Source organism: Dipteris shenzhenensis, chromosome 7 (assembly GCF_047967505.1).
Source record: "Dipteris shenzhenensis isolate YYH24624 ecotype China chromosome 7, Dip_SZ_1.0, whole genome shotgun sequence".
Taxonomy (NCBI): domain Eukaryota; kingdom Viridiplantae; phylum Streptophyta; class Polypodiopsida; order Gleicheniales; family Dipteridaceae; genus Dipteris; species Dipteris shenzhenensis.
Genome location: NC_141602.1, coordinates 13978151 through 13991711, shown reverse-complemented (window position 1 = coordinate 13991711; position 13561 = coordinate 13978151). Strand labels below are relative to the sequence as shown.

General features: G+C 41.9%; 1 protein-coding gene across 1 annotated transcript; it reads right to left on the bottom strand.

Moving 5' to 3' along the window:
• Positions 1–1276: 1276 nt before the first annotated feature.
• On the bottom strand, positions 1277–12428 carry LOC147899980 (methionine-S-oxide reductase). Its single transcript, XM_087377336.1, has 2 exons — positions 12186–12428; positions 1277–1903 (listed from the first exon to the last, which is right to left on the bottom strand). The coding sequence occupies exons 1-2, from the start codon at positions 12203–12205 to the stop codon at positions 1549–1551; spliced, it is 375 nt and encodes a 124-aa protein (XP_087233462.1). The 5' UTR covers positions 12206–12428; the 3' UTR covers positions 1277–1548.
• Between the last annotated feature and the right edge of the window lie 1133 nt (positions 12429–13561).

The following is a 13561-nucleotide window of genomic DNA, read 5'->3' as shown; positions in this document are numbered from 1 at the left end:
TCCTCAAACTCCACATAGTCTAGCGAGTTGAAAGAGCAACGTTGCTCACAACAAAGATAAGGGGTTCGTGTGTAGACATGTACCATAAGGGAAGAGGGGAGAATCATGGTCGCCAAAGTGTTAACAGATGTTTATTTCTACTTTGTTAACTAGTGTATCGATACAATGTGTGCACAAACACAACACCACGGGTCAAAAACAAAGCAAACGAGTCGAGTGGTTACTTAATGTGTACGGGTCGGGTCGCAACTTAAAAACACGACGTTGGACGTGGAACAGAGAGAACAAAAATGAAGCAGATAGCCAAAAGGAAAGTCAAAAGTTTTGTATGAAGAGTACGTCTATTGCACCACCACGGAGTCCAACCATTCAATGCAAGGGCCAAAAAGCTTAGAATACTTTGTATTACAAAGACAACTGAAGCTCAACAACCCCTTTACAATGGGGCGACACGCCCTATAAATCCTACTTTCGCGCCAACAGTCATCCACGACTTGTGATGATGCCAAGGGTTTAAACTAAGAGACGTTTTAAACAACTAACCGTGAGAACGCCCTATGGCAACAGTCCGAACTTGATTATGCGGCATGGCCATAAAGGCCCTAACAAATGCCACCTAGCCATAAAGGCTTCACAAATGCCATTTGACCAAGAGTCCGATGACTCCGGATAAGGGGTTGGAGATCGCATTGTTACTGGACATGGACTATTGGAGTTGGGTTGGTTGGACCAGTAACAATCCGCTTGTGCCATCATTCATGGCTAGCTTTATGGAAGCTTGATCCACAATTCATCCTAGTCTTTCTGTGATTTCACATAGATAAATCAAAGATTAGATGCCACTTTTGTCATGCCATCAACTCACTAATATGATGCAGCTTATTTTCCCATGGTCGATGCATTGATATACCAATTAAGGAGATTATTTTTGAAGTGTCAAAATTAAAACCAGTCTTTCAAATGTTTCCCACATTACAAGCCACTAGACATTAAAAGAAAAGTCCCTTCTAAACACATTCATAGATAAAAATATAGCTAGGTGCAATACAAAAAGTTTAGACAAACAAAAATTGGATAAAATCTGTTTGTATCCTAATAATATCTATGAAACAGTCACTGACTTCACATGTCGATTTAAGGGACACATTCCGAAAATGTCTAGTTAAATTTGATTTCTGGGAAACCTGATCCTTCAACTCTTTGAACATCAGGACATGCAGCACTCGCCTACCCAAATTTCTATCATAGACATAACAGGGGTGATCCAATTGTAGTAAAGGAAAACATGCAAAATTATCATTACTGAAGTTCACTATTTAAGATCAAAATTCATACACAAAAGGATTGTGCCTAACCCTTCATGAGGCCAGATTGACACAAATTTGTTTTGTCAAAGTTTCAGTGATGTCTTCACAATCAAACAAGATAACACTATGCATAATGGACTGACTATCTGAACAACATCAAAGCTTTACAAAATGCAATGTCTTGCAATCTCCAACAGCTGCAGTAATATCATATGTAACTGGACTGGAACCGTATCCATGTTCAGAAAATGTGTAAAGCTTTGATTTTTATTCGATACCTCCTGTGCCGAGGCACCACTTGACTTGGTCCCATGTGAAATTGTCCAGTACTGTTGCCAACAGGGGGACCATCATCATAAATGTAACCCACTAAAGCACCACAAGAATTGCAGAGAAGCTTGGTTCTCTTGCGTTCAATACCCCAATAATCCCAACTTTCAAAGAAAGGCATAAGCTTTTCCTCCCGTTGTTGCTGAAATTTGCTTTCATCTATTGAGAAAAATGAAAATGTTCCTTTATTCCCAGCCTCAAAATAGAAATCAGGAGGATAAAGATTGTTGGAATTCAGATTCAATGATGCTCCACACCTTAGACAACTGAAATACACAATCTAAAATGAGTTCAACAAATAGAAGAATGAATAAAATTCTGAGTGCATTTTCCCAGAAAAACTAGTGCACTACCCTTACTTTTGACATTAGATCAGAGTAATCACAATCAACGTTGATGCATAATTTTAGGACCATCAAACCCCCCCCACAGAATACATCACATATACTGAAAGGCTATCTAACAGCTTGTGCCTCGCTCAAGGTCTATGATTCCATTCCACTACCACCAGCATGTGCGGAAATAGTGATATACATGTCAAAAATACAAAATCCATCACCACACAATGAAGTCTCAAGAATCACTAAGTCAAAGATCAGAGAATTTATCATCTTACAGAATTGTCAATTTTCGTCATGCTGTTGTGGCATCAAAGATGTCTTATCAATACAAGAAAGTTGAGGGGTTACCATGAATACTAAGCAAATGTATGAAGTTTAGTCAAGTCGATCACCCGAGCAACAAGGACTTTCAACTATATGATGGCAAGGTTGCAGTCTTGTATTTTGCAGGCTCTGCGCTGAGGGAGCTTAAGGAAGGCTGTATATGGTGTGAATAATTTTCAAAATCTATGATAATCAACCTGTTTCATAGTCAATCACCAACAAAGAACCTCATTGCATCACACGCACCAACTCAAAATCTCTTTGGTATCAGCAAGATGGGAGCATAAGAAAATAAGTTTGTCCAGCATCTCCTCCCAGATTTGATACAACCAAGCCACACCAAAACTTTTACCTGGTTCACATTGCACCCTGTTGAAAAATATCTGGACATGTACTTCTAGCTGAAGTCCTAGCTTCTAGTACCGTCTTAGATTACGCGAGGAAAATTGAATAGTCCACAAAATCACACCTGAGAACTCTTAGTCCTACTCGTGATGTCCACACATACAAGAAATGTAAACCATGCTCAAACCTCGAATAGACAGCAAAATATGGCAACCAATAACTGAATAAGAATGTCCAAAGAGAGAACCCAAAAGTGGTGCGCTGACAAACCACAATATCTGCACAGCGGGGTGCTGCCCACTAGAACTGGCATGGAGGCCACACACTGTTGCCCTAATCTGCTGCTCAATCTTTCTGTGCACCTCTCAATGAGGTCTTCAGTGTCCATGGGACGATCCCCAAAACTCTCTCTGTCAGCACCCTTTCTCCCCTATGTGATCTGCTCAATGGTTGAGCTCTTCACAATGGCTAAGGGCTGCTGTTCTCGCTGGTGCCTTCGCTGCACCCTGCTGGAACATCCGTCTCCACCTTCTTTAATTATATGCACTTCTGGAGGCTGGAACAGACATTCTCTGTCCAGTGCTGCTGGCCTTCACTTCTCTCTCTAAAATTTTAAATGCAGTACGTAAAATCTGATTAGCTCTGAAGGCATGCCTTTGTGATACATGGCAAAGGCAAAACCACCCAGGTTAGACCAGTAAAATGGAACCATGTGGCATCCATTCCCTCCTTCTATGGTGGATGCACTTTGGGGTATGCATGCGGCCAAAATCTCTAATTACCTACCAATAACATAATGTCATAGGTGATCTATGAACCTAGGTCTCTAACTACCAATCATTTAAACCTTTAATAATCCTAACCATTAATCACACCAATGGTGAACCAATGAACTAATCCATTGTTCATCACTCACTTTTCCAACGCTCCCCCTTAATGAACAATGAATTTGGCTTTATGCCCATCGTGTTGAACCTTTAGTAAATCCTTTCTCTTAGAAATGTTTATCTATCTATGAATACCAAGAACGAGGGGTTTGTAATCTGAAGAAAGATTTGTATGGATTGAAGCCAACATTCTTCTCTTTGCTTTTTGACTTCCTCTTTTAGATCATCGCTTAGAAATATGGTCTTAACATCCATCTGTTGAAGAGAGCAACAATGAGCAGCAAGGGTCACAATCTATATGATTATATTATGTTTGGCTACAAGTGCAAAGGTCCTGCCATAATCTATACCTTTCTTCTAGGCTAACCCTAAGGCGAGTGTTAACCTTTGTTTAATAGGTGAGTTGGGCTAGGGGACTGCAACAAAGAACTCGGATCGTGGAGCTCATTTGGTTCGTGACTATGAAGCGGCAAGGACTTCCATCACTCTTGCCTTTAGTGCCGATGGAAGTTTTGCCTAGTGCTGAGTCTACTACAAGTCTTATTCTGTACAATCCTATCATACTCCGCTTTCATGGTTTAATGCCAATCGGGATTATCTTTGGTTTTCTCATTCAAGCGTCAGCATTAAACATTGAGTCTATCAAACAAGTGCGCTTCGTGTTCTAGTACATCTCCTAGGTCCATTCTCGCTAGTGGAGAGTTCATCTATGATTTGTACTCCTTTAATAGTTTCATGTAACCATTTAGCAAATTAGCAAACTTAGGTTCTTCTTCAGCAACGTCAGATGAAGGTTCTTCAGCAACAATGGGTACATTAATCTTTTCTTCCACTGTCTCAATGATAGGAAAGAATGATCTATGTTATGGTAAAGCATATCCAATATATTCATCAAAAATTACATCCCTACTTATAAGAATCTTTCTTGCTCCAGAATGCCAAATCCTGTAAGCTTTAGGATAATCACTATAGCCCACAAATATTTCTTTGATTAATTTATCCTCCAATTCCTCTCTGTTAGCATAAAAAATCAGTTTATAAGCCATGCAACAAATATTATTTAAGTGAACTATTGTATAACTTTCAAGGCCTTTTCAGGAGTTTCGTTTAACATTCCGTGTTGTACTCTGGTTATGAAGATATGTAGCTGTATTCACTACTTCAGCCATAGACAGTTAGGCATATTCATGGCCTTAAAGGTGCAGCTCATGCGCTCATTTTGATAGGGATCATAGAAAGTAGTATGATTTCTAATAATTCACTTTTCACTACAAATTTCAATAAATTTTGTCAAATTATAGTCTTCCGCTGTATCTAACATAAGAGCTTAACACGCTTGCCAGTTTGGTTTTCGACTATGACAAAAAACTCTTTAAAATATGCAAGGATCTCAAATTCTTTTTCAAGGTGTACACCCATGTCTTCCTTGAACAATCATCACTGAATGTCAAAAAGTATATCTTTTTACCAATTTTTCTGACATTTATTGGACCTCAAAGGTCATAATGTATCAATTCAACAATGCAATCAACCTTGAGGCCTTTGGGAAATTTTCACAGTTGTGTTTTCCCATGATACGTATCATCTTCTCATGCAAAAGACCAGATCGGCCATTCACAAAACCTTTCAGGCTCATAAGAACCAGACTTTGCATAGTTAGATGACCAAATCTTTCATGCCATAGGATTTCTTTGCTATTCGGCTCCGAAAAATAGGTTTTGAAATTAGACATACAAGATGTTAATTTGTATAAGCCAATTTCCTCAACCCTCACACTAATAGGTTCCCCACAATAATAGCAAAGGCCTATCTTCTTAGGTTCTTTTAGTTTATGATTATTCTTTCCATTGTGCTCACATTAGCACTATCATGTGGTTTTGGTTTATGGTTAAAATTGGAGTTTCGAACATTGTTTTCTGTTTTCAGCCATTAAGGTCATTTATCCTTACTATCTAACCTTTTGATTTTTCCTCAATAATGAGATAACCATGTAGTTCGGCTAAAGTGGGAGCCTTTTCTCCTTATGACAGCGTGGGAACGAAAAGTAACACCGATTGGGTAAACTGAGAAGAAGATTAGCTATGAGTTGATCTGGCATCTTCTCACTGTGCATGAATAGCTGGTCTAGCAAGTCTTTAACTTGGTTGAGATGGTCATATACGTTTGAATTTCAAGCATCCTAATCTTGCTAAGCTATCTTTTTATAACCAAGTCTTTTGTGTACTTGCACACAGTGTGTGACACTAGACTCTAGAAAGCCATAGTATATAAGGGATAACTCCCAATATGACACGTGGCATGTCTAGGAATCACTATACTAAAACAACTCACCTAGACTTCATGTTCCAACATCCCCCCATGAAGGAAAGGTCCTCAAGGGTTTACTGAAACAGAACCAAGAACACATGACAATGATGGATTGCTAATCCGTGCACCCCATGTAGCTCAGAGGCTCATATCATAGCATGGCTACATGACCCACTCATAGGTCTAGGGAATACACCAACATCCTGGAACTCGGCCAGGCCTGATAAAGAGACCCATCAAAGCCAATAGAAAGGCTCCCACAATACATCCCCTCTTGACTCCATAACAGAATGGTGGGGAGTCGGACATAAAAAAGCAAGAAATACCGTCTTTCATGATCAACGAGAATGAGCTTTGTCGTTCAGATTCTCCAAGTGTGCAATTTTCTTTTCATCTGATGGTGGCTTTTTATCCTTGCCACTAACAATATGCCACACTCCATCTTTCATAAGTAAAAGACGCATCTTTCTTTGCCATGTAGGGAAGTTCTTACCAGAAAACTTCTCGAACGAAATGGTAGTTGATTTGGAAGACTTCATGGCTGGAAAAGTACAGGTACAGTAGACTCACAAATAGAGGAGCAGCAAACTCATGAAGGTGGAGATCAAGATAGTGACAGCAGGCTGGAAACTATCATCCCGTGAGCTCAAAGCCTAGATCTCTGCCCAAAACCGCCTGCACTCCATAGCTCAGCCCAAGAATATGCAGATCCGCCATCAAAGAGAGGAGTAGGCAAATCGCACAGCAGCCACGAGCCAGCAGGGGCAATTCGTACAGTACCCACACAGCTCATGAACAGTTAACCACAGCTTGATCAGCCCATAGTCGGCAGCAGCTCACGAGTGAAGCAATGTAGGAGGCAGCAACATAAGGAGAATGGCGGGCTGAAGCAGAGGTTGTTGATGATAACTTGAGGGCACGAATTTGAGGCTGAAGCTGGGCGATGCAAACCCAAGCACCTCTGGTTGGAATAGTGCGCAGAAAGTCTAAGGCTCTTCAAGTAGACCACGATTGGGTAATAACCTCCACGACGTCTTCTAGCCATCCACGAACAGATCTGAATATTGCGGGCTGAGAAAGAGGGCCACGATGAAGAGGATGGAAGAAGATAAGGGTGAAGAGGATAGGTAGATTTGCGGGCTGAGAAAGAGGGCAACGATGAAGAGGATGGGTAGCTCCACGTTGAGGCTCAAGGAAGGAGTGGGCAGCCTTCCAAGGAGGAGGGAGAGTAGCTTCATTGTCCTCCCTCACCTCAACCTCTTGGAAAGGCAAGGAGAGACAGGGCTAGGAGCTAGGCTCTGATACCACATGAAGGCACATGGCACGGAATGGAAAGGAAAATGAAAAGACTAACATGAAGAGACAAGTGCAAAATAATGATAACCAAAGTACTCACTTAATAGAATAGCTTGATGTTGACTGATATGACAAGACTAGACAAGTACAACACATAGTGTGTGACACTCGACTCTAGAAGGCCATAGTGTATATGGGATAACTCCGAATATGACACGTGGCAGGTCTAGGACTCACTAGACTAAAAACACTCACCTAGACTTCATGTTCCAACAGTAGCTTCACAAGCAGGTGCTTGTGGATTATAATGAAAAATAAGGAAACATTTCCATTGTTGCATGCAGGCTCTTCTATGGAGAAGACCAACTCTGATTTGACCTATTAAGGAGAGGGAATCTCCACTGATGAGAGAACTTAAAGACACCTACAATTATATTTTAAGTCTGGCTTTATCCACCTAATATGTTGGAGATGCCTTTGAATTATGAAAGCTTCTCGGGTCTATAAGCCACAATCCCTGCAATTTCTAGACTCTAGAGCTGGTAGGCTCTGCTGTAGTAATTTCTATAATAGTTTGTCTTTTGCAAACTTAAAGTAATAGTAGCCCTTGCTGTAATTGATACTGTAGTAATCATAGCCAGTTTAAAGATGGTTATTGAAGCTTGCCTGCAACTGGATCTCAAAGGTTATTAGCCTCTTCTGTTTTGAGTTTGATGCAGGTACAAGTCTCCAGTCGCTGTTATTAAGTGTTTCACTTTTGTCAAGCGGTTCACACACTCAAGCTCCATTGCAGATTTTCGTTGCCTCCTCAATATGTTTGACGGCAAATGTTCATAATTCTCCTTAGTGATGCACCACTTTCAGCTTCACTGCTACCTTCTTGCGTGTCGCTGTTGCAAATCCCTAGTTTAAGGTGCCACCTTGGTGGATTCTGTGGATACTGGTGGACTTAGGCACTCCGCAGCACACTGCTCTTCGATGTAAATCTTTTGCACTACTTGAATTGTACCCTGAGCTAGATCTGCTTCATGCACTCAGCACACTGCTCGTCGATGTAAGTCTTTTGCACTACTTGAATTGTACCCTGAGCTAGATCTGCTTCGTGCTCATACTCATTACTTCAGCTGAACCTAGACACAAGAGTCTTCATGTACAACATGAGTCTTTGGTTCTCCATGAAGTTGTCTCAACATCTGAAACTTTTACACGTCCTTTAATTCTGCTGCTACATGGAACAAATAAATCAATAACCCCTATAAGAAAGATGTTTAATGCCATCACTCGAATTTCTATGCTTTGGGGAAGTGGTCATGTCATGTGCATGGTGTACCTAGGGTTGGATAGCAGGTTAACGTGGGTTACGGGATAGCATAGGGCTGGATGGCTATTTTTAGCCGAGATTGCTATATATAGAGATTGATTCATATATAGTGCTCGCTTTATATGGAGGGAGATATTCATAGCATTGTGCTATCTATAGCGGGTTTCCTTCTATATAGAGGGAGGGCCAGTGCTATTGTGTAGATTAGTTGAGCGCTCCTCAACTGATGGATGGGGCTTGCACCCAGGCCGGGACTCTGGCCATCTACATGGCGGATCATAGGTGGTGTATCGAAGGTCCTCTGGACGGGCTCAAGTGGTATGGGTCGCCTGGGTTAGGTACGGGCCTATGGATGAGTCGCGCTATAGCCCACGTGCTCGGGGGTGGTCGGGAGGATCGAGGCACCTACGCTATGATTCTGGTTGTATCGAGGAATTGGAGCGGTTTTGTTGTGCACAAGTTTATACAGGATATTCGATACTGGATCTTGTTTTAACAGATTTCGGATGGTATGTTTCTGTAGTCTTTGGACCACAGAGGATGTTATTCCTATGATGGTTGACTATATACATGTCTAGAACAGTACCATTGAATGGATATAGCCAACTGAACTTTTACTGATTATCCTCATGTAGGGGCATTTCGAGGATCGATCAAGGAGACCGTATCTTTGGTCAGGATTTTGTCCATTGATACTTCCATGAAGATTCTTCCATCATGAGTTATGAACGGACACCTTATTGTACTGCGATGGAAAGTCTGTCATGTATTTCAACCCAAGAATTTGAATTACAAGGGTATTCCGTTGAGGGATTTTCTGAATACTAAGTAACTCAAGAATTAGGGTTAATAGAAATTGCAACAAAAAAAATTGGCCTCGAGGGGTTCAATTGATGGGGTTTTTCGAACAATGATTCCTCTATCTCAACCTAAAATTTTGAGTTCAAGGATACTCAATAGATAAGGTTGATAGAATCATTTACCTTCAGGTACAGATTTTACCATGCTTGTGTACGGGATATGCCAACGGAATTAACTCTGTGGATTCAGGCGTTATTGGATTTCTCGAGGAGAATACTCGACGATATGTAACCTTGTTCAGATTGAGAGATTTACTTTCCTTGGGTTAGTTATCAAAGATTGTGGCTTTGGCCTTAGATTCTCTTTGATTTGAATCTCATGGAAAGTATAGCACACTCAAATTGATAGTCAGAGTATAGTTATTGGCATTGACTCATCTTCACAGAGAGTTTTCGGGCTTTCTGGTGAACTCAAAAGTGAGTTCTTAGAGGAAGGGGAGTATGTCATGTGCATGGTGTACCTAGGGTTGGATAGCAGGTTAACGTGGGTTACGGGATAGCATAGGGCTGGATGGCTGTTTTTAGCCAAGATTGCTATATATAGAGATTGATTCATATATAGTGCTCGCTTTATATGGAGGGAGCTATTCATAGCATTGAGCTATCTATAGCGGGTTTCCTTCTATACAGAGGGAGGGCCAGTGCTATTGTGTAGATCAGTTGAGCGCTCCTCAACTGATGGATGGGGCTTGGACCCAAGACGGGACTCTGGCCATCTACATGGCGGATCATAGGTGGTGTATCGAAGCTATGGATGAGTCGAGCTGTAGCCCACGTGCTCGGGGGTGGTCGGGAGGATCGAGCACCTGCGCTATGATTCTGGTTGTATCGAGGACGAGATTCTAGGTCAGTGATAGGGTCAGATCCTGCGGGGTCGTGTCAGGTCATTTGACTTAATTTCTACTAGTCGTTGCCGGGTTGACAAGTTCTTAGAATTGGTGGGTATCCTCATGTCGGTGTCATTTGCTCTAACAGTCATTATTCTGGATCATGCAACACTTTTTGCATGCTTTACCCATGGTCTGCTCCGTTTTTTAGGGTATGCATGTTTATCCATGGCGATTACTACTAGGGAGTTGTGAAGAAGATTCCAGCTATATAATGGAGATATCCTTAGAGATGCCCTTTGTAATGGCCCGCCTTTGGTCAGCCATGCAAGTTTCAGCTCCATTCATTTGATGTAGAATAAGTTCTTTAGAAATGGTGTCTCGAACAGAGATACCATTGATTATCACTCCGTTCTGGTTAAGAATTATAAAAGGTTCAGTTACGTGGTAGGTGGTTATAGATTTTTAAGGGGCCACATGAGGTGGCATACCCCCACATGCATCCAACATGGATGGAAGGGATGTATGCCATACGGCATCATTTTACTGGTCTAACCCATATGGCTTTGACACGTATCACACAAGCATGCACCATACCTCACACACTCTACGCAAGCTAATCAGATTTAAGTATTGCATCCATGTATGTGTATTAATACATTCTGAATGGGCACACTGTATTAGTGCTACCTGGAAGGCTTGACCCTGACCCTTTTGAGAGGTCAAAGGATCACTTCTCCCTCACATCTCCTCAGTTAGCTTGTACTATGTGTTTTGCAGTTAGTTACTACATTTTTAGATTGTGCATTTTGTAGCTTGTGATTGGCATTTTATTGACCCTGCAGTCCCTAGAGTGAATCTGATGAGAGTCGAGAGTGTAGAGGCCAGACACTTTTCTCTTCTTCTGATCTATGCACACACATGCCCACAGACGGAGGCACAAGTGGTTGGTACGTCCTCTTCAATTTGACAATGGATCTGAGGCAGTTGGCTTGGCATGAATCGAATGCTCACAGCCCCTACTAAGAGCCCAGTGTCTGACATACAAACGATTGAGCTGCTCCCATATGACATATTACACTAGGAAAAGTCAAGGCGTGGCTGAAGTCCCCATGATGCCAGGCATGAGGTCCTCAGACTATATGAAAATACTCCTCCCCACTGTCACTCATATGAATAAAAGCGGGTTCTGAGCTCAAACCTTTTTAACCAGGTTCTCCATGAGAAAACTCCTCCAGGGATGCAACATGAGGTATTGTAGCAGCATGCAGATGTGAGTGGGATCTTGCAACAACCTGGGCCAAGTACATGGCTCCCAACGAAGGTTGTCATGCTAAGAAGCCTAACTGTTCCAGAGGCTGCTCAACAATCCCAGGCGTAAAACAAGTCGGCCAGTATCAACATACATGACAATCAGGCACTGTGGTTTTGGCAAAATTCCAAGACGTAAAGCACTTATGCACATGAACTTTTATACTTTCCAATTCAGTAAAAGAAGACAGGAAATTCGACACAGACTTGGAGCTGGTATTTCCAGCAAAATTTAGCGTCTAAAAAATGCGAATCTTTTGATTAAATGATAAGGGCATATTGCTCCTTTACGGAAAGAAAGAGCAGATTTGGAACTTTTTGTCCATTGTTATGTTACTTTTGATCTGTACAAAACGTCAACTTATGCTCATGCAATTCAGAACGTAATTACTCGTGCATATGCGTGTGAGTTGCCACCTTTCCACAGCCCGCAGCCACAAAGTGAACTTAGTGCACTGAAACAATATTTGCATTCAGTATAAAGTTCTTGGAAACAGGGAAAATCCCGATCTTACTGCCAATTACAAAGCCGACATCGCAGCTCTGCATCGGGAAGAATTTAAGATGCGTACCAATGGATGATCCACATGAAAAGCGAAACGTAAACGATCAAGCGACCAAGAAGAAAGATCAACGACTCAACAACTCGAGGACCCAAGAGTAAGGCAACTGGTTTTTCAAAATTGTACCCATCAAAATCCTTTCTGAGAATGAAGACAAGTACCAGACCTATACATTAGTTCGCCCATGTCGACCTGCAATCGATTTCCTGTCTGGGAAAACACCTCGTACTGTCTAATGGAGCGTCCTTTGATTGTAATGGGTGAGCCGGCCTTTCTATGGACTCCATAGTCACACGCTCAATTCAACCCTCGATGACTTATTCTTCGTAGTTGCCAAAACTTGTCAACAGATCCACGCATGCATGACCGGTGACCCAAACCAAAAAAACGTGTGGGGCTCCTATCGAGCGTGTGGAAACTCTACGGCCTCTCGCTCAAGATCACCCAGCGCCCTCTAAGGGTATTTACACACTATGGGCGCCCAAGATGCCATAAACGCATCTGAATCGTGGGCAGCTGGGCAGGCAATCTTGCTCGTCCATGAGCCTTGGGCGTGCCCACAGGCGGGCAATTGTGTAAACACCCTTACAAAAACGATGGCCAGCTCAGCCGAGAGTTGCTCACTTGCTTCATACCAAGAGTCGCACCTCCCACAAGAGCTCCACTCTTTCGTAGACCTCCACCGGCAATGAAGCCAAAAACTGGATCGCAAATCACGGAGTTGGAATTTATGGGCACAGGGGATGCCCCCTACTCCAGTTCAGCGCCTTCAAATATGGCGGGGAAGGGTTAGCAGTGCATGGCATGGGGACTAGCGACTTGGTCGGCATCTCCAAAATAGTGTCTTCCACAAGTGCATGGGGACTGACTCTAAAGCCACTCAATTGGACATCCACGCCCATGACTCACAAAAGAAAAACTAGATTCGGGCACACACTTATAATCGAATAGCATTTTGAATTTAGCACATAGCATTTTTTGCATTTAGCATATAACATTTTGTGTTCAGTACATAACCAAACATTTGTGTTGGGGGAGAGCTTGCACGCTTCCTCTCAAAAATTTATAAGACCAAGGAAAACATGCCCTTCCTTGCAAACCTAGCACTTTGCATTTAGCATATAGCATTTGTCACAATTACAAGAAAGCAAGCTTGAAATTCAAAGTTGAAAATAAGAGCACGTGTTGTTGTATTGAGTAATCAAATAGCTCAGCACATAGCATTTTGCATTCAACGCATAGCACTTTGTATTTAGCACACAACCACACATTGGGGGGGGGCATTTAGCACACTTCTTTTCCAAATTATAAGACCAAGGAACATGCCCTTTCTTGGGAGCACAACACTTAGCATTTAACATATAGCACTTTGTATATTGCATTCAACAAATCACAATTTGCATTCCTAGTATACATGTACACAATTGAGGCAGTGTCTTTAGATGTATAGAGGTACTACAACTAACCACACAACTAGGAAAGCCTAGAGGATTGGAAGTGATGTGGATCCATTGTCCAAGATCTGTTTCATACAGAAGTCAT

Excerpts from the sequence above, each read along its gene's own strand:
- LOC147899980 (XM_087377336.1), bottom strand. The coding sequence starts at position 12,205 with ATGGGCGAACTAATGTATAG. Across the intron at positions 1,904-12,185 it reads ATGGGCGAACTAATGTATAG|TTGTCTAAGGTGTGGAGCAT; the intron begins GTCTGGTACTTG and ends TGTGTATTTCAG.